General features: G+C 36.4%; 2 protein-coding genes across 4 annotated transcripts in view; both read right to left on the reverse strand.

Annotated features, from left to right (window-relative positions):
• The window catches only part of LOC119076088 (steroid receptor seven-up, isoforms B/C-like), a 33,274-nt gene extending 16,882 nt beyond the window's left edge, over window positions 1–16,392 (reverse strand). For 2 of the 3 annotated variants that reach the window (XR_005087534.1, XM_037182741.1), the window contains exons 1-3: window positions 15,522–16,389; window positions 7,957–8,118; window positions 4,363–4,908 (exon numbers count right to left, since the gene is read on the reverse strand). Coding sequence is in view for 2 of the 3 variants with exons in the window: in XM_037182741.1 (XP_037038636.1) it covers window positions 4,363–4,908; window positions 7,957–8,118; window positions 15,522–15,777 (964 nt within the window). In the remaining variant the exon portion in view is untranslated. Of the gene's footprint in view, window positions 1–4,362; window positions 4,909–7,956; window positions 8,119–15,521 lie in introns of all 3 variants that reach the window. The other variant, XM_037182742.1, reaches the window with a different exon arrangement.
• A 3,540-nt stretch (window positions 16,393–19,932) lies between these two features.
• LOC119076096 (abnormal spindle-like microcephaly-associated protein homolog) lies at window positions 19,933–21,815 on the reverse strand. Its single transcript, XM_037182751.1, has 7 exons — window positions 21,564–21,815; window positions 21,155–21,480; window positions 20,667–20,858; window positions 20,411–20,602; window positions 20,269–20,352; window positions 20,142–20,204; window positions 19,933–20,088 (listed from the first exon to the last, which is right to left on the reverse strand). The coding sequence occupies exons 1-7, from the start codon at window positions 21,739–21,741 to the stop codon at window positions 19,987–19,989; spliced, it is 1,137 nt and encodes a 378-aa protein (XP_037038646.1). The 5' UTR covers window positions 21,742–21,815; the 3' UTR covers window positions 19,933–19,986.
• Window positions 21,816–22,361: the final 546 nt, after the last annotated feature.

Consider the following 22,361-nt stretch of genomic DNA (forward strand, 5'->3'; position numbering starts at 1 on the left):
TCGTTTCGTCAGGCACCATCGGCAACAAAGAAATATATTTTTTAATTCTAAAACAATGAACATACTACGACTGAAGTCAATGGCTCTCAGGAAGTTGCGGGAAATTGTAATAAGATGTCATGACTCTAAACAAATATTTTTATGATAAAATTATTCCTTTTCGTTCTATGATGTACTTTCAAATTATAAAAAAATTCTAAAATTTTTAGCTCTAACATTTCCATCGTCGAATTTAGAATCGTAACATACGTTAAATTTTGTACTCCACTCGAACGAGCCGATCAATGCCGGGTAATCATTACGGAGCCAGAATAACACAACGAATTTCCAAATTAAGGAGAATTTTGAAATGAGAAAATGAAAAAAAAGGTGTTTTCGTTGAAAAACATCGAAAAATTCAACAAAAACCAAAAATTTCGCATAGCGATGTAATATGGCCACAATCACACTTTTGTACTGACAGTAAGTCTTCATTCTTTAAGGCCATTAGGTGAAATTTTTTTTGAATCGGACACACCATTTTTGTTTCCGGACGTTTACGGTGCTATCGATAGGGAATTTCATGGTGATCATTTCGAAGAAGAAGTTTTTTTTTTAAACGACCTCTCCAGCTCGGGGCGACTCTAAGAAAATTTGAAAATTTCAGAATCATGACTTTTTCAGAAAATTTTACCGCGCAATGAAACGACCCGCTCGGTTTTGATCTAATGGTAGTTTGTAGAAAATTGACAGACGATTCTAATAAAAGTAACGTCGGGTCGAAAGGTTGTAGCTGTGAGTCAGGGTGAGGCATCAAAGTCCAATTTTATAATTTTGTCAATGAGCACCCTAACCGATTTTTCATTTTATTGGCTTAAAATGAAGGCTAGCACATCCCATTTAACATATCAAAAAATTGGGAGGGGGTTTTTCAATTTTTTCAACAAATGTTAAAAAACTTTCTAATGGGTGCCTACATTCCTGAGATTTTTTAATGGAAATGTATGGAAATTTCGACTAAAAATGAAATGAATTGCTATATACTGGTTATCTCTGGTCTACCGAACAATTATATGCACTAAAAAGAAATTTAACATTTTTACTTTGTGAATGTGGACAACTTTCACTGATTTTTTCACCATCGGGAAGCTTTCTGGTCATGTCTAGCTCATCCACTGCTGGGTGTAGCTTCTGTTGCTACTATATCTCATAGCCTGAGACCGCACCTTTCCAAAAATACCATACTTGCCCTATTCGCTATCTGGCTTGTATTCTTTACGATGTCAAATATGTGGGTAAGTCGACCTACTCGAAAGATTTTTGAGGCATTTTTTTAATTCCAATTTTAACCGAAATAAAGTTACAAATTATGTCAAATATGGTTGTTATGGACTCATTTAATAAAGTTTACTTGCAAGGTGATACATTCTGATATTTCTTGACAAAGTTCAGGTCTATAGACATACAGATCATTGAGTACTTCTGGTCACCAAATGACTACTGGTAGTGTTAGGAAATATCAGAATGAATCACCTTGCGTGTAAACTTTATTAAATGAGTCCATAACAACCATATTTGACATAATTTGTAACTTTATTTCGGTTAAAATTGGAATTAAAAAAATGCCTCAAAAATCTTTCGAGTAGGTCGACTTACCCACATATTTGACATCGTAAAGAATACAAGCCAGATAGCGAATAGGGCAAGTATGGTATTTTTGGAAAGGTGCGGTCTCAGGCTATGAGATATAGTAGCAACTGAAGCTATACCCAGCAGTGGATGAGCTAGACATGACCAGAAAGCTTCCCGATGGTGAAAAAATCAGTGAAAGTTGTCCACATTCACAAAGTAAAAATGTTAAATTTCTTTTTAGTGCATATAATTGTTCGGTAGACCAGAGATAACCAGTATATAGCAATTCATTTCATTTTTAGTCGAAATTTCCATACATTTCCATTAAAAAATCTCAGGAATGTAGGCACCCATTAGAAAGTTTTTTAACATTTGTTGAAAAAATTGAAAAACCCCCTCCCAATTTTTTGATATGTTAAATGGGATGTGCTAGCCTTCATTTTAAGCCAATAAAATGAAAAATCGGTTAGGGTGCTCATTGACAAAACCATAAAATTGGACTTTGATGCCTCACCCTGACTCACAGCTACAACCTTTCGACCCGACGTTACTTTTATTAGAATCGTCTGTCAATTCTCTACAAACTACCATTAGATCAAAACCGAGCGGGTCGTTTCATTGCGCGGTAAAATTTTCTGAAAAAGTCATGATTCTGAAATTTTCAAATTTTCTTAGAGTCGCCCCGAGCTGGAGAGGTCGTTTAAAAAAAAAACTTCTTCTACGAAATGATCACCATGAAATTCCCTATCGATAGCACCGTAAACGTCCGGAAACAAAAATGGTGTGTCCGATTCAAAAAAAATTTCACCATTAGATAAGTTATATAACTGAGAGTGGTGTCATTCGAAAGCAATAAAAAGTTCACCAAAGTACACCAGAAAACCCGACAAAAAATTTCGTTCAAGTCGCTTAACCAAAAATTTGTGAAAAAACCATCATGCATACCCAAGTCCAAAGGGGCCCCTACTTTTAGTCAGGTTTATCGGTGTACTTTGGAGCACTTTTTGGAGCTCTTTCAGGATATACAAGCCGCAAATTTTTAAGTTTTGAAATGGCTTCAGAAATCAAGCGTGAGCGATTTTGTGATTTTTGTAATTCGTATGTTTTTGTATTGGAATCATCTGTTAGCGACAAAAACGGAACCTGTAACGTTCAACAAAATGAAGTAAAAGATTCACCATCGAACAAGTGAAGTAGCAGATTTGTTGATCAAAGTTTAAGCCAATTCACTATCACTATTTGCTATCATCTCGAAGCTTATTAGTTCTGGTGTGTGTTGTTCAAAATCCGAATTGTACTCTAAGCGTATGTATACAGTAGACGTCAATAAACTTTAGACATCAATTTGTTTCAGCTGGTCCACTCATACAAACAAAATTGCTTACACTTATTTCTAAGCTTTAAATAGTTTCGTATGAGTAGTTTTGATTGTATGAGCGGACCAGCTGAAAAGCAAACTCATTTATAAATTTCACTGACGTCCCCCGTACGAAAAAAAAATCCCAAAAATTCCATAAAACAATAATAACCCAGTGTGGTGTATGCGCCACATTAAAAATAAATAAAAAATTTATTTTGATCAAAATTACAAAAATCACATCAATCTTAATAAAAGCGAAGCATATGGGACAATTAAGTATATTTAAATTGGAATCTTAACCACATCGAAGCGCACAACTCATACCAAATGGTAATATCATTCTGATTACATGCCGTATACAGTCCACCATACAGTTCAAAACCTTTTTTTTTGTTCTTTAATGAAATGTACCCATTGCAATAGCGTTTAATGCGTACAATATATACACACCACATATACAGTGTGCAAGGCAAAACTTACACAACACTTGACGAAGAAAAAGACAAAACAGAAAAAAGTCGAGAAATTTTCCTTTGATTAGACTTAATTGTGTTGTTTATTCGTAAAATTAAATTCTTTGGATGCTTACCATTAATAGAAATAAATTCGGTTCGAAGTTAGGAGAAGGCGCAAACATTTCGTCAAGACGAAGAGCGAAACGACAAAAAAACTCGAAATTGAAATTGTAAATTTTACGAGCAGATGACAACACAGCCACGGATGGGTATGAATTGGAATTTTATTTGGATATTTGTTTAAATTTTAATGGACATTTAATGCGCTCATTCTACGACGACGGTTATTAGTAAAACCGTTTCAGTGACTGTGTTCATTGAACAATGTTCGACTGTGCGATGTGGAAAGATACATAGCGGTGTGCAGTGCATACCAATTTAATGACAGAAAATTATCGTTCTCCACTGAGAATGTGCAAGTGCATAATGAAATGAGAAGAAAGTTCTTTTTTTTCTGTAGTTTCATGTTTGCAGATCCGTTAAGTGGATCATTAAAGTAATTATCATGATCGTAACAATGTGGCATAGTTAAGGGGACGTCGTCGGTGCATTGGAACATTCGGTTGTTAGTTATGTAATCGAAGATAGAGAAACAATAACTTTCTTCACTTTGCTATACCAAATCATAGTTTTGAACTCAATCGAACAAGTCCATGTGTTGGGAAACTCAGAAGTCACGACACTGATGATGAGCAGAAATAATGAAAAGATGAAATTCAAATGAGCGAAAGAAATTCAATCGACTTCTTCGTCAGACATCATTCTCATCAATTTCAGAGTAGTTTTCTACTTAAGTTTCAATTCAATTGAGGAATGCGGCTCAATTTCGACTTTTAAAAGAAATATTGAAGAAAATTAAATCTTTCGTGCACTTACCCGTTGTGAACAGAACGATTGCTTTCAAGCAGGAAAATTCAGCCGAATCCACATGTAATGCTTTCAGCTTCTCCACCTGCTCCTGAAATATTCGTATGTGATCCATAAAAGCCACCACACGATCGGCGGCCAAGGGTGACGCATGTAGACCAGCAGCAGCCAACAGTGGAGCCACATGCAATGGCATCGAACATTGCGATGCATTCAATACGAACAATTCCGACCAGACCAAACGTAACAGTGCCACTTGATCGGTCACTTGCAGTTCCGGGAAAAACGGTATGTTCTTGGTCCATTCAACGGCCGAGAATAGCAGTTTGGCCGCAAATTCGCAAATGTTATCGATGGCCATGATGTTGGTCGGTTGGACGCACTGGCCGTATCGTGTGGCCGGATACGGTTCGGCGCGCAACAGTAGCGATATGTAGGAACTGAGGTATGGATGGCAATTGATATTGGACACATCACCGTTCGTGAATCCATATTGGCTGTACATTCCGATCATGCCGTTTGTCTGAGAGTTTGGTATTCGGCCCTTTTGCACAGCTGCAATCGAAGAAATTGGAAATTTTTTATTATTTTACATTTGGCGCATCGTCTTTAAGCAATCATTTCAATCGAATTTGTTATGGACGTTAGCGAACAATGGGGATTCGTTCATCATTATTGTTTTAATTTCATGGCTTGTTCGCCGAGTAAATTGATTTGTAATCGATAATTTAAGCTCATTTTCCGTAATAAAATTCGATACCGCTCAGGTGCCTAAATGTTCATCACTGCTTTCCGAACTGTTACACAACTGAAATCTACAAGAAGTGTTGATAAATGCAAATCTCTCGCTCTGATCGAAATTTCACGCATACCAATTTCGATTACAGATTAATAAAAATGCGCTTAGATGCATGCGCTCCCATTTTTCTCTTATTTTCTTTGTGTTTTATTAAGACTGATCGACAAGTCGATGTGAAATTAAAGATTCGTCAAGGATGGTTGTAGAGAATGGAATCAATTTTTCAATTGCAGCGATAAGTTCGAACATAATGATGGACAACTAATTCGTTGTGTTTCGAATGGTTGTGTTGAAAAATAACAAGATGATTTCATTGATTGAGTGGTAAAATGGTAATTTAATATCGTCTGGGCATCTATAGCCAGGGCCTATTTGTGGAAAATCTCTAAAATTTGCTGAAAACTTGTTTTGGTAAATTTGAGCATATTTGTAAAATCTAGGAAAGTCTAGGAAAATTTAGCAAACCAATTTTCCAAAAATACGCCTTGATAATATCGCAATATGTTTAGACCCATACTCAGAGGCTCATTTTTGATAATAAAAATTCTTGAAATTTCTTGAAGGTCAAATAGCCTTGACAATTCAATTTGAGATTTTCAAGAAACTTCCAATAATTTTCACCAATTTCCGAGAATTTTAAAGAATGTCTCGAAAATACGTATTATTGTCAGTGTTGGTTAACTAAGGAAAGTCCTAAGGCACAAAAGTGTTGATTAGTAAGAGCATTGTTAAAATTGATTCTCTGGAGTCAGCGGCTAGCATTGGACATAAGTTCAGCCACTTAATCACTAGGGCGTATCGAATTTTGCAAATTTAAGGACCGCGATAGCCTGTGTGCGGAAAACGTAGATCATCGAAAACTGTGTCCGGGCATGTGGTTGATGAATCCGATGGAGCCATGGAAGAAGTCCCCCCGGGCGGCTTTAAGTTTCCGATGGTCATAATTCGGAAAGTTGAGAGTATTTTTGAAAACAATGTTCTAGCGGAATGTAGTGCTTTGAAAACTCTACAAAACTACCGAAGAAACCGATGGTCCAAAAGGTGCCATTGCCAAGATTGCCTAACATCGAAAATGTGACCATTTGGTTTTTGACTTATATTTCCTGAGAGACAAATGATTTTGTTTAGCCTGTGGTATGAGATGGTAGAGGAGGTCGAGCACTACCAGTACACTAGGCATGTCCCAATCGGATATACTCTTGAAATCACTTTTATAACATTTGTGAATGGAATTTTTAAGAGTGGCCACGTCGCCCACGAAGCAAGTGCAGACACTGCAACCGGTGCCGTTGAGTCGAGGACACCTTGGCCAGTAAGTATGCATAATACTCCACGACAGTAGCTGAACTTTTTCACAAAATATCTGTGATTTCGATGTGGCACACTTTGTACTACAAAATCTGAATAAATTGAATTTATGAGAAAAACGAGAAATAATCGATTTAATTAGTTATTTCACCCACGAATAGTAGTAAGAAGTCGATTTCGTTGCAAATACACAGATTATACATATTTTTCGATATATTTACGAAAAATTGAAGTTCGTAGCATATTGTTTCAATACAAGTGCCACATCGACATCACAATTATTTTGTGAAAGAGTTCAGCTACTGTCATGGAATATTATGTATACTTATTGGCCAAGGTGTCCTCGACTCAACAGCACCGGTTGCAGTGTCTGCACTTGCTTCGTGGGCGACGTGGCCACTCTTAAAAATTCCATTCACAAATGTTATAAAAGTGATTTCAAGAGTATATCCGATCGGGACATGCCTAGTGTACTGGTAGTGCTCGACCTCCTCTACCATCTCATACCACAGGCTAAAGAAAATCATTTGTCTCTCAGGAAATATAAGTCAAAAACCAAATGGTCACATTTTCGATGTTAGGCAATCTTGGCAGTGACACCTTTTGGACCATCGGTTTCTTCGGTAGTTTTGTAGAGTTTTCAAAGCACTACATTCCGCTAGAACATTGTTTTCAAAAATACTCTCAACTTTCCGAATTATGACCTTCGGAAACTTAAAGTCGCCCGGGGGGACTTCTTCCATGGCTCCATTGGATCCATCAACCACATGCCCGGACACAGTTTTCGATGATATACGTTTTCCGCACACAGGCTATCGCGGTCCTTAAAATTTGCAAAATTCGATACGCCCTATTAATCACCCATCGAGTGACTTGTTTTAAAATTATTTCTTCTTTCAAGTTATTTTGGGGAAAGAGTGACGGAAAGAATTTTACTACCTGTCCCATACGAAAGTTGGCCATTGCATAGCAATTTCCCAAATCAGAAAATGAGCCATTACAAGGGGACTATTTTCGGTTAATTTTTTTAAGTTTTTCTATGACGAAATCAATCAATATGGGACAGTTGGTGAACCGGAATCTTTGGATGCTGCTACGCACTTCATTATTTCGGAAACAACTTTGTGATACTCGCAAACTCATCCGTATATTTTTGAGCATTTTACTTCGGTAACTGTTTTTTGACAAGTGTGGTTGTTTTCCTCGTCTTCGGCTCGGATATCCAAACTCTACATTTGTCGAAAAGGAAGTTACAGAAGCTTGTTGCTCAAGAACATCCTTGGGAGTTTGCTTTTATCACAAAATTGTTATCTCATGTAATGTATTACTTTCGCGGCGTCCAATAATTTTCGCACCTTAGATATGCAAACCTTAGATATACGTCGACCTGTTTTAAAACCTAGTCGTAGCGGACTCGAATAGAATTGAAACTTTGAAGTGTTCTAAGGTTCACAATTGAGCGATAAAAAATAACTTTCAAATTTGACATGACATACATCTAATCTTACCTTCACGTCGCATTCCCATTCGGACGCATTTTTTATATCGACAAAATTGACACTGATTTCTGTGATGCTGGTCAATTGGACAGTTACGATTGCCACGGCAGGTATACGATAAATTCCTTCGTACCGAACGCTTGAAAAACGATTTGCAGCCTGTAAGGAAAAACGAAAATTTTGACTGAATTGATGAAGCAGAACGAAAATTCATTTTAAAAAAAAAAACGTTTTTCCACCGTCACCCGGGAAATCCAACACTTTCGAAAAACATGAAAACAATAATCGCCACATGTGGCACCGTCACAAAATTTTGTGTAATTAAAACAAAAGACAAACTTCTCTAATTACCAGTCACCAGGAAACAATCCGCCATTGCATTATAATCGCACATGAAACAAGTTAATTCACATCGGTTTCCATATCTATCCATTTTATGTTGAACGCCCCCGAAAAAAGGCATCACCTGTTCACTATGCTCTTTTAGTCCTCTTTTATGCCATTATTAAAATTAATCCCAATGCCTCATACCCACACCCCTATATGAACCACATTCGACATGAATGTATTCGAATGAAATAAAACCGACATCTCCCGTTCCCATTCCACACACACATCCAGAGTGGAGAGAGATTCTGCAGCTGTGTTTCTTTTGTAAAACGGGATATAATGCCAAAAATCCGAATCTCAACCCTTTTATGAATTCATTATGTGGAGCCTCATCAACAATTAAATTTCACAGAATTTGTGCTAAATGTTTGGATTTGCTAAATTTTCCGACAATTTTTGGGAGTTTTTCCAAATGTTTTGTGTTAATTTACATTAATGCAAATGATATCCAAGGTTGTTCGAGGATTATTTATGCAGAAATGAGTAACGGAATTAAAATGTTGAACGCATAGTACATGATGTACTGTACATCATAATTATTGCTCAAGTCGAAGTGGAGAGAGAGGAGTGCTAGAAGCGATGGAATTCTTTTATCGTCACACGGAACCCCTTCCAATATCTCGTTAGGGTTAAACGCATGTAAGCTTCGTTTTCGGCACTTCGAAATTTTAATTTAATTTCTCCGAAGAGGTTGATGCGCCACAAAAACAATTTTATGTCAACATGGAACGATATTGTGTACATGACGACATGTGCGGGCTCGATACTCAAGTGGTGTAATGTTATGGAAAACGCTAATTTTCTGTGGTGACATGTGACTGATAATAATAATATGTAAATAATGAATATGTAATGGGGCACACATCGCATTATAATATGTCGTTATGGAAGAAGTGCCATCGGGTTTAGAGGGTTAATTTTACTTGAAGAAAATTATATTTTTCATGTTAATGAAAAGCAAATATTTGATCAATGGAATTGGTAATATACTCAAACGACAACATTCAGTTTGTGTTGGATGACTGAGTAGTGAGTACTGACAATGGGAAGACAAATATTCATATAAAAGGAAGGGGGTAAGCGACGGTTTCTTTAGCAATGTTCTGAATGCGTAAACTGGCGAAAGTGAGAGTTTATAATATCTTAGAATAAATTCGGCATAACTACCGAGAATTCAAAAATTAGAGCTTGCAAACAGGGTTTAATATCTGTCGCACGACTTTTCCCATCCCATGGCAGAAGAAAAACCACATGATCAACCTGTTTCCATTTTACTTGTCAGAATTGAAGACTTTATACCCAAAGCACGCTCCTCAAGATCGCGATATAATTTTTTACACATTGGAAGCGTATTGTGATAAAATCATCGAATCTGTGACTACTTTTGTTGAAATCATCGCCTTGTGTTCGATAACAAATCTCTTACTTCAATTGTTTTAACTTTCATTTTACTATATAAGGGGCCAAAAACGATCGTATGTCAGATGTCAAAAAGGTGGCGCGACGGTCGTTATTAGAAAAAATTAGAGAAGAAGAATATGACAAAAATGAATCTGCTCAAATTGATTGAAAATGGTTTGTGGCAGGCATGAGCGCCGCCGAAAATCCGCCGCCGTCCATTTTTGAGCAAGCCGCGCCGCAGCCGAGCCGGTGCCAAAAACACGGCTCAAGCCGGCTTGAAACGGCTGGAAAATGAAATAAAGATTTCGAAAGGTGAATGGGTGAAATAATTTTGAAAACCGAGATTCCTGTTGATCCTAAACAGCTCAAGTACTTTTTGATTTTTTTTTTCAAAATTGAGAAAATTTTGGAAATTTTCTTGAATTTTCATGAATTTTCCAGAATGGTATATTACGTCCTCGCTTCTAAGTTTGTTGTTTTGGCAAGTATGACCTTTGCGGAACGAGCCGAAGGCGCACAATCAGTTAATTCACAAATTTGAGAAAACTTTATCGATCTTTGCGAATTTTCTCGATTTTTTTTCGTTTCAATTTTTACTTGATTTTCGTGAGCTTTCGATTTCTTCTCGAAAACCATTTTCTTAATGAGTTAAATGAGTGTACCGGAGCATGATTTTCCATTTAGTTCAAGTTTTGAGGCAATAAAACTTGACGTGTTAGTGAACCTTAGACTTAGAGACTTGCTTGCAACAAGACCAGTTCCACTTGCACTTTGAACAACCTAATCTACCTACATTTTCGCTTTCCGTACAATTTCATTTTCATGCTTACTAGTTCATTTTCCATGAATTTATCTAAACGTTTTTATTTAAAAAAAAAAGTTAAAAGGAACCTCCAGCCGAGCCGTTTTAAGCCGGCTCAAGCCGACTTTTTCGCCGCCGCCAAGAATTTTTTTTCGGCTAGCCGCCGCCGAGGTTTCTCCGTCGGCGCTCATGCCTTGTTTGTGGGCACAAAACAAACACCATGATGTGTTTTAACTCACACCAAGAAAGCATCACTCTTGTCTTAATGAAAGAAATACAGAGTATGTTTTGATTACGTCAGTCTCCGAATATTTCCTAAGTTAATGCTAGGAGCAGTGCTAATCATCAATGTTGTAATCTAACCGAACCTTGAACTCGAATTCACTTTCTTACATTGGACGTATTTTCCAGTGGACTTTTTTTTATATAATGCCTAGAAAGGTGTTGGTCCCTAGAAGTCAGAACCACTTTGAAAAAAATCCTCGACCCTTCCATGGCTGGTGGTAGGTGATCGAACATCGAAAAGAAATACTTTTCTTGTAGAAATTGCATCGGGTACATGAATATTAAAAGCCACTAGCCATATTATAGTCGAGGAATTTTTTGAAAATGGATTTGGTTATAGACAATTCCACTGGAAAATGCGTCCGATTTCGGTAGGCTTTTTTCAAAAGAAACCGCTGTACCCTTTATATCGTAATATGATGACTATTTATTTTTATACAGACCATAGAGACTATTAAAATGTCTACAATTGCTTAGTGCTAAACTTCCGCTAAGAGTCTTGGTAAATGAAGGAACAAAATCATTTTTTTTCTTTATTTCTCTCAATTTTTAAAGTTGCCACGCGTGAGAAATTCAATTTCTTTCTTTCGTTTTTTTTTTTGCTATCGTAACCATGCACGGCTTACAACATCTGATCGAACAATTTCTATCTAATCGAAAAATCACATCGGCTTATATCCTGATATATTGCAACAATACGAAAAAAATCTAATTCCCATATAGTTCTACCCATATTGACCATATCATTTCGTATAATATAAATTTCGATATCAAAACACACTCACTAGATCACGACTTTTTAATGTTACTTCCTTAAATGGTTTGACCGAATCGATCTAACCGAAAGGTTTACCAAAGTTCGGTGTACACAAATTTTTTTTTGTCTTCTTATTCTTCTCCTCTATTCATTCATTTTCACATGAAAGATGAGAACCAAATCGGCGGCATTTTACCAAGTAAAAAGTCTAGTTGAAACAAGTAAAGTAAAACACACGGACGGAAAAAAAGTTTTTTTTTCTCGAAAATTACGACAAAAAAGTCATTTGGTTTTACGATAGAGGTTCTATTTAATGTCCGTCGAGATAGTGCAGTGAGAATCCCTATTAATGTGAAATAAAATTATCCCATCGATGCAAACCCAGAGCGATAAAAAATGCACTTTTTTCTGTGCAAACAATGACCATATAGAACGCATGTATTGCCTCAATATTTATCGGAGAATGTTAATATGTTTACATCAAATTATGTATCGTATCTTCCGAGTCGAAGATCTATACGGTCGGAAAGTTCGCATGCGGTGAAACAAAAACATTATCATATTGATACAAGAGCAGTGGATGCACATTGCACATCCGTAAACATAGCATAGAGCTATTGGATCGGTCGTCGCTGCCCCAATGTGTCGAATTCTCTCTCTATATAACTTCACAATCCATATTATACTCCGTATCACATTACATATGTTTGTAAGCTCTGGTTTGGTTTGGTTTATTTTTTCTGGCATCGTGAACTATAAATAATGCATTATGGATGATCATTTAAAATTCCACCCAGATTGCATGTTGTAAAATAAAAATTTTATGTGCCGTGGCTCCGTATAGTTATTTTATGTTAAGTTAATTGATTTATTTGATTCTCTTTTTTCTCCCGTCGATGTTATTGTTTCGTGAATATTTTCGAATGCGCAGATAATAAACTGAACGAAAAACATTTATTCTGATTGATTGATTTTTATTGCTTGGACAGAGTTTTTAACTTTAACACAACTACTCACTTAAAGAGGCAGCTCCAGTGCTCCATAGTATAAACTTTGAAATTGATTTATCTTTGGAATAGAACATCTAGAACATCGTAGAACATCGACAGGCGTAGAATTATGAGGGTCTACGTTGGAATGACGACTCGTCACTTTTTAATCAATCAACATTTCCTTCCCTGTAACCGCATAACAAACTTAGTCCAAAAGAGATGCTCGATGAAATTCGCTCATAAAATCTTGCATCTCTTTTGTACTAAGTTTTTTGTGCGTTGTAGTACAGATGTTTTTAAAGATTTGAGGATTGTTCTTCGTCGCTGTAAGACTCTGATTTATGTCATGATCATAGCACTGAAAATTCGACGACAAGAGTGTCGACGACTTTCTGAAGAGATGGCGAGAAGAATAGTCTACGTTAAGTAAGTAACTCACTGTTTCTTCTCGCCGTTTAACAGAAGAGGAAATTTCATTTTACTAAACGTTAATACAGTGTGTTAATCTCCTAAAACACTTTAAATTTATCAGAGTTTTAAAAGTCATTGATGTTCCCAGTGCTTCCCAGTCAGGGCCTATTTTACGGAATTAAAATTCCCTAAATTCCATAATATTCCCGAAAGTTCATCAAAATTCCCTGAAATTCGCTAATTTTTTTTTGTTTGCGTATCTTATGAATGATCATTCAAAATTGTTGTGCTTCAATATGTGGGCTTAGAAGTAAATCAGTCAAAAAATGACGAAGAAATTGATGAATTTAGAGATTTAATTCCCTTAAAATAGGCCTATGATATTTTGGCGCAAAATTTGAATTATCTAAGGGATTTTTAAATTGTTTGCCAAAATATAATAGGCTGGGAAGCACTGGGAACATCAATGACTATCAAAACTCTAAAAAATCCTAAATATGTTCCAAACTAAAAAAAACTCCACATTTCTACGCCCATGGCCGTAAGGATAATTCAGAAGAACTTTTTTTAGCCCCGTACGAAGTACAAAGGGGCTTATAGGATTACGATGCCGTGTGTAATTGATGGAATTCGAAGCAGACGGTAAGGGCAAAGTGTTTGCCTATGTTCATAGATGACGAATCCGCAATAAAAATTTTGTCTGTCCGTCTGTCCGTCTGTCACGTCGATATCTTGAGTAAATCAAATCCGATTTCAATTTTTTTTTTCCCTGAAAGATAGTCGAAATAGTGAGGCTAAGTTCGAAGATGGGCATATTCGGGTCGGCCCTTCGTGAGTTAGGGCCACCTAAGTGATTTAATGTCTTTTGGTGATATTTATGGCAAAATAAACGATGGAAATGTAAATGACACGGCAAATGATAGGTATTGTCAATACCAATCCAGGATTTTTTTTTTTTTAAATCGGTAGAGTGGACCGTGAGTTAGGGCCTTAGAAGTGAAATGCTACTAGGGCCCTATGTGTATTTTACATATAACTCGAACAAATTTCATCCGTTTTTCGTAATTTTTGTTTCATTTGGGAGGTAATCAAAGGCCGAATAGAATGTAGTTGAAAAAAATTTTAAATTTGGGTCCTCGGACTGAAGCCGATACTAGGCCCTTCAATAAATTAAAATTTTAGGGCGATTTGAAATTTTTGTTTCATTTGAAAGGAACGTCGTACGGGGCTTCGTAATTGCGCTATGCGCAATTTCTAAGATGTACACATTACATAATAATTTTACTTTAACTACATTAACCGGCGCAATAGGCTTACGGTCAAAGTAGGGTGACAGACGCACTAGGGTCACGTACGCAATAGATATACGGGTTTGTACGGGGCTCAGTCGCAGCAAACGCTCCGACTGTTCTGATGGCTCGTTTGAATAAGAGAATTTGTAGACTCAATGAAAAACCAGACGTGAAACAAACGACAGTCATCAAATATATCGACGGAACCGAATTTCATAGAATTTTGTACAAATGAATTCGGTGAATAATTGAAACAGATGATTTCGTTGTATCATTTAAAGAAACAGCAAACAATTCGACTTCCAATAATTAAGTAAATGGAATTATTTAACGTAAAGTTTAGCCAGCTACATAGAGCTCACTTAAATCTTAAATCAACTGAACAACCAACACTAGACTTTCGTTTTGCTCAAGCACAAAGTAAACCGAATAAACAAGTTGAGTCAATCCGTTCAGATATCAGAGATAAGCAAACTTTGCCTTGCTCATCGAGCACTGTAGCGATAACAACTGATCCTAATAATTAAAGGTTAAATGCCCTGACTCAACGCGAGGTCAAAAAGGAACAATTTCCAATCAGGTGCCTCGTCAGGTAGTTAAAAAAAACCAAATATTTTGGTAACGGCAGCTCAGTACTGCTTTTACATCAAAAGTTAATTTTTCATTTGTTATGCCGAGCCGGTAAATAGTTTCTAAAAATTTTGCTAACTTATTTCATGATGGAACTACGTAATTCATCAGAACTTGTTGAGAAAAAAAATATATTTTTCGTTCTTCGCCAGTCTGACCTTATTCTAATTTCAGATAAAAGTCGACTATGAATAGAGCTTTGTACCCACTTAATATCTCAGTCGGTGCACCATTAATTTATTGTCAATTCATTGTGATGTCCCATAGAAACAAAAATTTAAAAAAAAGTTTTTTTTTCCACAAAAATGAGATAGGAGTAAATAAATGAGAACATTTTCCATGCCGAACGCGATAAGCGCAACTCTACAAGCAGCCTGCATTACATATATAATGTATAACTACGGCATGGGACATGATAGCCATTGCTATAATCACACAAACGAAGTCAGAGGTTAAACGCGGTATTGATAACGGCTGCTTCTCGTCTAATAATAAATGAAGTCCGCGTTATCTATCAAAATGTTAATTAAAGAATTTCCCAAGCCATAAATACCCGTCGAATGAATGTTAACGTCGTGATTGTAATAAAATGTCATTCTTACCTTCACATGTCAGTTGACCGTAATGTTTTCCCGAACTTTTATCACCGCAAACAACACACTCAAGCACATCTTTTTTGTCCGGCGAAGCATCACCATTCGTACCACCATGTACTCCATTTATCTCCTGCTTCAAGTCAATCGAACTTGTCGTCGGTACGGGTAACGATGTTGTTCCATATCCATCGCCGGCCGTGTACTGAGATCCTAAATTCGGATCTCGCCACACCGTTGGCGGTGGATGGGCCACCAGAGTCATGTTGCGTGAAAAGCCCAATTCGAGTGGACTACTTTCACTGTCGGAACCTCGGGGTGTGAAGAACCCGGTTGCAGCAGACGGTGACGTACATGGAACGCCACCGCCATATACACTAAACGAATTGTGAGTGATAATAGTGTTGTTGTTGGCTCCGTTTGGTGGAGCGTTTTTGTCGAAGAACAAAATTTTGAGTTTGGTTGTGAAAACTGTCGAGGGAAAAAAAAAGCACCGTCCGTTCAATATCCCTATATAATCACTTCAGTCCTTTGTAACTATGTCGCTACTTTAAAACTGTCACTCACACACAAATATATATAATTTCCGTAGAGTCACAAACAAAGCCGATAAAACACCATGAACAAATTTGCGTCGGTGGATTCGAAAATTTACAGCAGCACTAGTCGTCTATTCGTTGCATTTAATTTAACCATAAAATATTCACACAACAACACCACCACACAACCATTCAAAAGGCCTTCCACAGGCAGACTAGAGACTACAATATCGGAGAGTATAAAGTACACGACCCGACCCGACTCGACCGCACTCTGTACCTGTTACGATGATCTCACTCCCATAATTTTAAGATAAATTTTCCTCCTCACACCATGTCGCACAATGTTCAACGAAAGTGCTTTACGGTTGATGGAATAAATACACGCCACATAACATTTGGCTCCGCCTATCGCACAAGTAACGGAACTATGTGTACATAATATGCATACATTGAAACGACCACAGCTTATGCATGTATGTTGGAACGTGCTGTGAGATCTAGTGATGTGTTAAATGTCGAGAGAGAGAAAATTTTGTTTGAATGACGACGATGATGATGATGATGATTTGAAGGTTTTCATTGAGATAAAAAAAAAATTGTGTATTGGTACATGAGGAGATGCTGATGCTGCTACCAGAATTATTGGGAGAGACACCAGTCATTATACTGAAAAGTTTATTTTCTTTGGATTTTCTGGGTTAGGTCGGTTGATAGGTGAAAAATTGAGAGAGATGGGATGATATATCCACATAAATCCTGTACAATAAGTGATAAGTTGTGGAGCTTAAAATTCCACCTTTTGCTCCCAATGTCTCCACCTATAATTTCCACAATTTTTTTTTTATTCTGACGACTTACCAGCAGTTTGGAAAGCTGATAGGTTATCACAATAGCTCGACATAATGTGCTCAGTTTTTAGAATCACATCACACTACGAAATGATAGATTTCATGATTCAGCCACTGCGTATACTGTTTTGACCAGTGTGATGATAATCGTAGCTTTGGTGTACGTAAGTTATTTGTTCTTAATGCATTTTACGTTTAAGAAAAGGTAAAATAGTGTCGACATATAATCATTAAATCTGCTACTTCTTTTGTTTAACGTATCCCTTTCACCATCTACTACTTCATCCATTTAGCACACCTATTACAGTCAGAGACAGTGAAATTTCAGCATGAATTTGCATCAGTTGGTACATAAAATCAAAACTGTTTATAAGGTTGAAGCTGCTACACGCACGCACATGGTAGTGGTAACACCGTACAGAGCCATATAAACAGTTTTGATTGTTTGTGTGGATCAGCTGAAAAAACAGCTGAAGCCAATTGACTGTCGTTGAGGTCTTGAAATGGATAACAGTTGATACCGAATTTCTAGTAAAAATTTACCATCTGCGGTGCAATTATTAAGGAAGATTACAAATTTTTTATTTAAATAAAATCTCAGGAAAATGTAGCGAAAAAAATGACAGAAAGCCGATACATTTTCTGTCAAAAATTTTATTTCACGACTGACTGTAACTTATAAGTAGCTTAAACAGATAAAGGTTACCGATGATTGCCTGTGTGAAGTATATTATGTTTAAGCGCTGAATAGAGAAAGAATTACACTCTAAACGTTCGGAATAAGTAAATTAATTTTTCGTTTCAAATTGATTCAAGTTCTTCTATAATCAACTTAAATAAATGCAAAATCTCACGATTGTCTCGCATTGCTAGAAAAGTCTTGTATAAATAAACTCATTAAAAAAAGAGTTTGTGTATGCTTTTACAAGAGATTTTAATGTCATGTTGATACAGTAGTCAATTCCATGACATTCGAATGGAACAACATGGTCTCTAATTATATACGTACAATATTATGCTAGAGACAATTTAACAGAAATCATTGTTTTTGCTACACTTTCTTAAATAAACAGTTTGTTTTTTTAGCATAATTGTATGGAATATCGTTGGTTATTCTACGAATCTCTCTTTTGTGAATTTAATTTTATTTAAATTTTCTGTACGAGAGTTGTCAAAAACTAGAACATTGGTGTATGTTTCTGTTGGAGCCATGAAGCCGAGGTTGACAACACAATGTATGCGCAAAATTCCAGTTGAGGCACAAGTTCAGAACAATATGTTATGTATAGGAGTGGTATCCTCATTTTTACAAACACCATTTTTACGCACCTAGTGCGTAAATATATTATTTGACTGTTCATATGACGATTTATATGACGTCTGTTAATGAAGATCTGTGAAAAGAGTGAAACGATTGCTTTCCCAAATATTTTCCACAGTAGTTGTTAGGTGTCTTGGAATCGGAAACTGGAACTTTTCAATTTGTTAACTATTTATAATTTTTCACAGCCAACAATCAAGCATATTGCTATTTCTGAATCTTTTACTTCATCTGATCGAATCATTTTTAACAGGTTCATTCGAAGTCTTTTACTTCTTTAGTTTAGCACTGGTTTTGCTATATTACGTAGCATTAGCCAGAGTTCATTGCATATTATTGTCGGCGCTCTCGTCAACAGATAAAAAAACTGTAGGTGGACCATGCGTCAGAAATAAAGTTTCTGACCTACAAATATATTTCGCTAGCGAATAAAACATGTCTCGTGTCTCGTATACCAACCGAACAGTATAAATCCTATTGGAGCATTATGTGTCACAGTGCCACTGCATTCAAAATTTATGCGCAACAAAATGGCATTAATTAAATTAATGAATTTAAATGCAATCTTACGTCCGATTAAAGCGCATTTGCCTCATTGTGTTCGATAGACAAAAGAAAATTAACGGATCTCATTTACGAACGTTGTGAGAAAGACATGTTATTCACCAAGAAGAGATGCAAAAAGTACACACGAAAAAGTAGAGAAAGACGAAAATGAGTGTTTCAAGACAAGAAAGTCACTTCTGATTTATTTCGTTTGTTTTCTGGAAGACGAAGAACTACAGGGAATGGAAATCGAACCAATTTTAAGTGGATAATTATTTACGTACAAACGATTTAAGTAAATTTAAGAGATTCTCAAGTGGTTGAGATATTTACATAATTTGCCGCGAGCACTCAACGAATGTAAAGGGTTCGTTAATGGGGTTTAACAATAATCGTAATTTTCTTCTGACATTTATGACACAATTGAGCGATTATACTTAAGCACGTGCTCTCAACTCTTCACGAAGTTATTCAACTGCTATCTACTGTAAATGAAATATTAATAATCGTACTCGATGGAATCACTTGCTGTTGTGAGAGAGGAATTTTGGAATTTAAAACGAAGACAGGTGCGTCTTGGAGACGGAGAGTTCAGATCTTTTATTTCTAAAAATTTGGTTAGATGGAAGACTTAGATTTATGTTTTCATGTTCGAACGGTTACATAAAAAATGGTCAGATCAGTAATCGACAATGTGTGGAATGTGTGGACTACTTCAGGATATTTCGGATAAGTCCTTCATCCGGACCTCCAATGAAACACGAGTGTGCCTTTCGGCTGTTTATTGAAAAGTGACTTTCACAATTTTCTATCTTAACTAGGGTCACTTAGACTCTGTTGTTTATTTAGACTACTTGTCTTCACCAGATAGAATTATATCAAGTGTATAATACAACCAATGTTTAATGAATTGTCATGTTTTGCAGACTACTAGTTCATGTGTTATCAACAATGACAACAAAGATAAGCGACGGCCTCTGACCACACATATATACACTGTTCACATGTATACAATGTGTGTTAAACAAAACGAAGTAAAAGATTTCTTATCAATCTGTTGAACATACTGACATCAAAAGAAGTAAAAGATTGAACAAATATGTTGGTTGTGTGTCGTAACAGAAATTGGAGGTCTTAAAACGCAAAATTTGTTTTATTGCCAATGGAAAAACCTACTGCACTGAAATTTTTTTACAAAAAACGTTAAGGTCAAAACATCATTCGAAGGGAATCGAGTTCTGAGATGCTTCAATAATATCGAGTATTTCCTGCTTAATTTCGCTATCGTCATATTTCTTCAAGCTCATTTTCCATTTATTCTAAAAGTAGATTGATAAAACACTACGCATTATATAGTTACACCCATACTAACCCCCATTTTAGTCTCTAGGGTTGAATCCCTTTCCCTTTTCTCTTGAAAACCGCGGTAGACTTTCTGAAAATTTGTTGAAAAATTGTTCTTAGATTTCTAAAGTAAAGAAGTGAAAAGGTAATGGAACCTGTATGGTTCTAGCAGCTCTGTCTTTCTCCGGTGAGACATCGAAAGTTACTTTCGAAGTTCCAATCTCATCTGATGATTCAACCTTTACAAAAATATTCAAGAACAATATTTTCTGATATAAAATGGCTCTTCCAACAAACCTCGTCGAAAATGGAATCAATTACGATATCATTGACTATTTCCGATGCTATCGTGAACGGTTCCAATTCCAATTCTTTCTGACTGCGTAAATATTTCCTAGTACGGTAACCTCTGTACATTGCTTGAATTTTAATTGCAGCCGCTTTCGCTCTTTGGAGTTGCTTTTCAGCCATGTATCCACGATATCTGGCCTGTTCGTTAGAAATCGATCGAGCTACGTTTTCATCGACTTTACTCAACAGCATTTTGCCTTACCTGAATTTTGGTAGCGCATTCGTGAAACTTTTGCATCTCTTTTGGCATCTTTCGCACAAAGTAGCTTCTATAGGCCGACTGAATTACAATTGCGGCTTTGTCTAGTTTGGATTTCTCCGGCGCAGATTTTCGATAAACGTCCAGTGTTTTTTCAGCGCGATTCGCCGAATGTGCATCCGGTATACGTGTCATCTAAGATTAACAATGTTAGGTAAAGGTAATCCAATGAGACAGCTGCATAATTTTCCAAATTATTTGGTCATCTACATGCCAACTTGTTACTTTATTTCTCTAACTTATAGATACGGCTTATCGAAAAGACAATAAGAATAAACGATGGGCTCTGACTAGCGCAGCGTACGATTCAAATATTGAAGTAATAGATTTTTCAATCAAACACTACGATATACTGTAAACAATTGAAGTAGCAGATTTATAGATTCTGCTGTGATACGATTGCCGTTTCTAGAATTATAAAATCAATTTACCTTCAATTTGTAAGCCTTCTCCCTAAAATAGAAATTCTTGAAACAGTTTTGTACGATTTTCCGTAGTTGCTGGTCCTGCTCTCGAGTCAGATTGCAGGCTTGCATAATTTTCCGACAGACATCTCTCTCCAGAATCACTTCTCTGGATTTGATTGGTTTTCCCTGATCGTCACACTTTCTATCTTTGTTCCGCTTGAATTCATTGAAGTAGCTTTCGATTATTTTCGCGCTCGTTTCAGCATGCTCTACACTGATTCCACACTCTTTGAATTGTTCATAAATCGTTAGCCTATCGTCTATGACAATGTCCAACACATTATCGGCGACTGGAATCCAGAGATGGACAGAATATAGAATTGTTTTCGTTTGAGAAATCAATATTTTGATTAAATTTTCATTTTTGAATTACTTCCTTTATGCTCCCTAGCTATGGTCATTTCTTCCAAATAATCGGCGACGAATTCATAAATATTTTCTGGCTGCTCACGCAACACTTCACGTGATATGTCAGACATAAGTTGCTTCAAACCGTCGGGAACTTTAGGAAATTGACCTTCACCGCTTTGATGGAACATTAAATAGTTCATTGTTAACACAGTTTACGTTTGTTTGGTACTAGTCGACAAAAGTTAGATGAAAAATGATTTTCGATTAAAAACTGGCTGACTCTTTAAATGCAATAAGGTTGCTGTGACCTCAGTGTTTCCTGGCTAACAAAGAGGCAATCCAACATTTTTTCTACTTTTTGATCAATCATTGTCATCCCATGCATACAACTGGGACCAGCACGGTAATATGTTGCAGTCACAATTTTTTTTAACGCAATAAAAGCCTCATATCCCACAATAATATATTCAAAACCACCCTTCTAATTTGATTAAGCAGATTTCTGGGCTTTTGAGAATATTAAATTCAATTCAAAAATGATGTTACACCCAATTTGCCTACATCTACAATACTTGCATACAGTTCGGGTATACACACTCACAATGAGTGTACAGACAACATACACAACACACAGATTCCAGACGGTAAAATACGATCCCTTCATTTCCATAATTGAGATTTTGATATGCACCCAAAGGGCTAAACAGCAAAGATTCATTACATCATCAGTCACTTTGATGAGGTAATTATATGACGACGATGAGAATGGGATCCATGTACCACAGTGTATACATAATGCCAAAAGTAAAAATTTATTCAT

This window comes from Bradysia coprophila, unplaced genomic scaffold (assembly GCF_014529535.1).
Source record: "Bradysia coprophila strain Holo2 unplaced genomic scaffold, BU_Bcop_v1 contig_232, whole genome shotgun sequence".
NCBI classification, from domain to species: Eukaryota; Metazoa; Arthropoda; class Insecta; order Diptera; family Sciaridae; genus Bradysia; species Bradysia coprophila.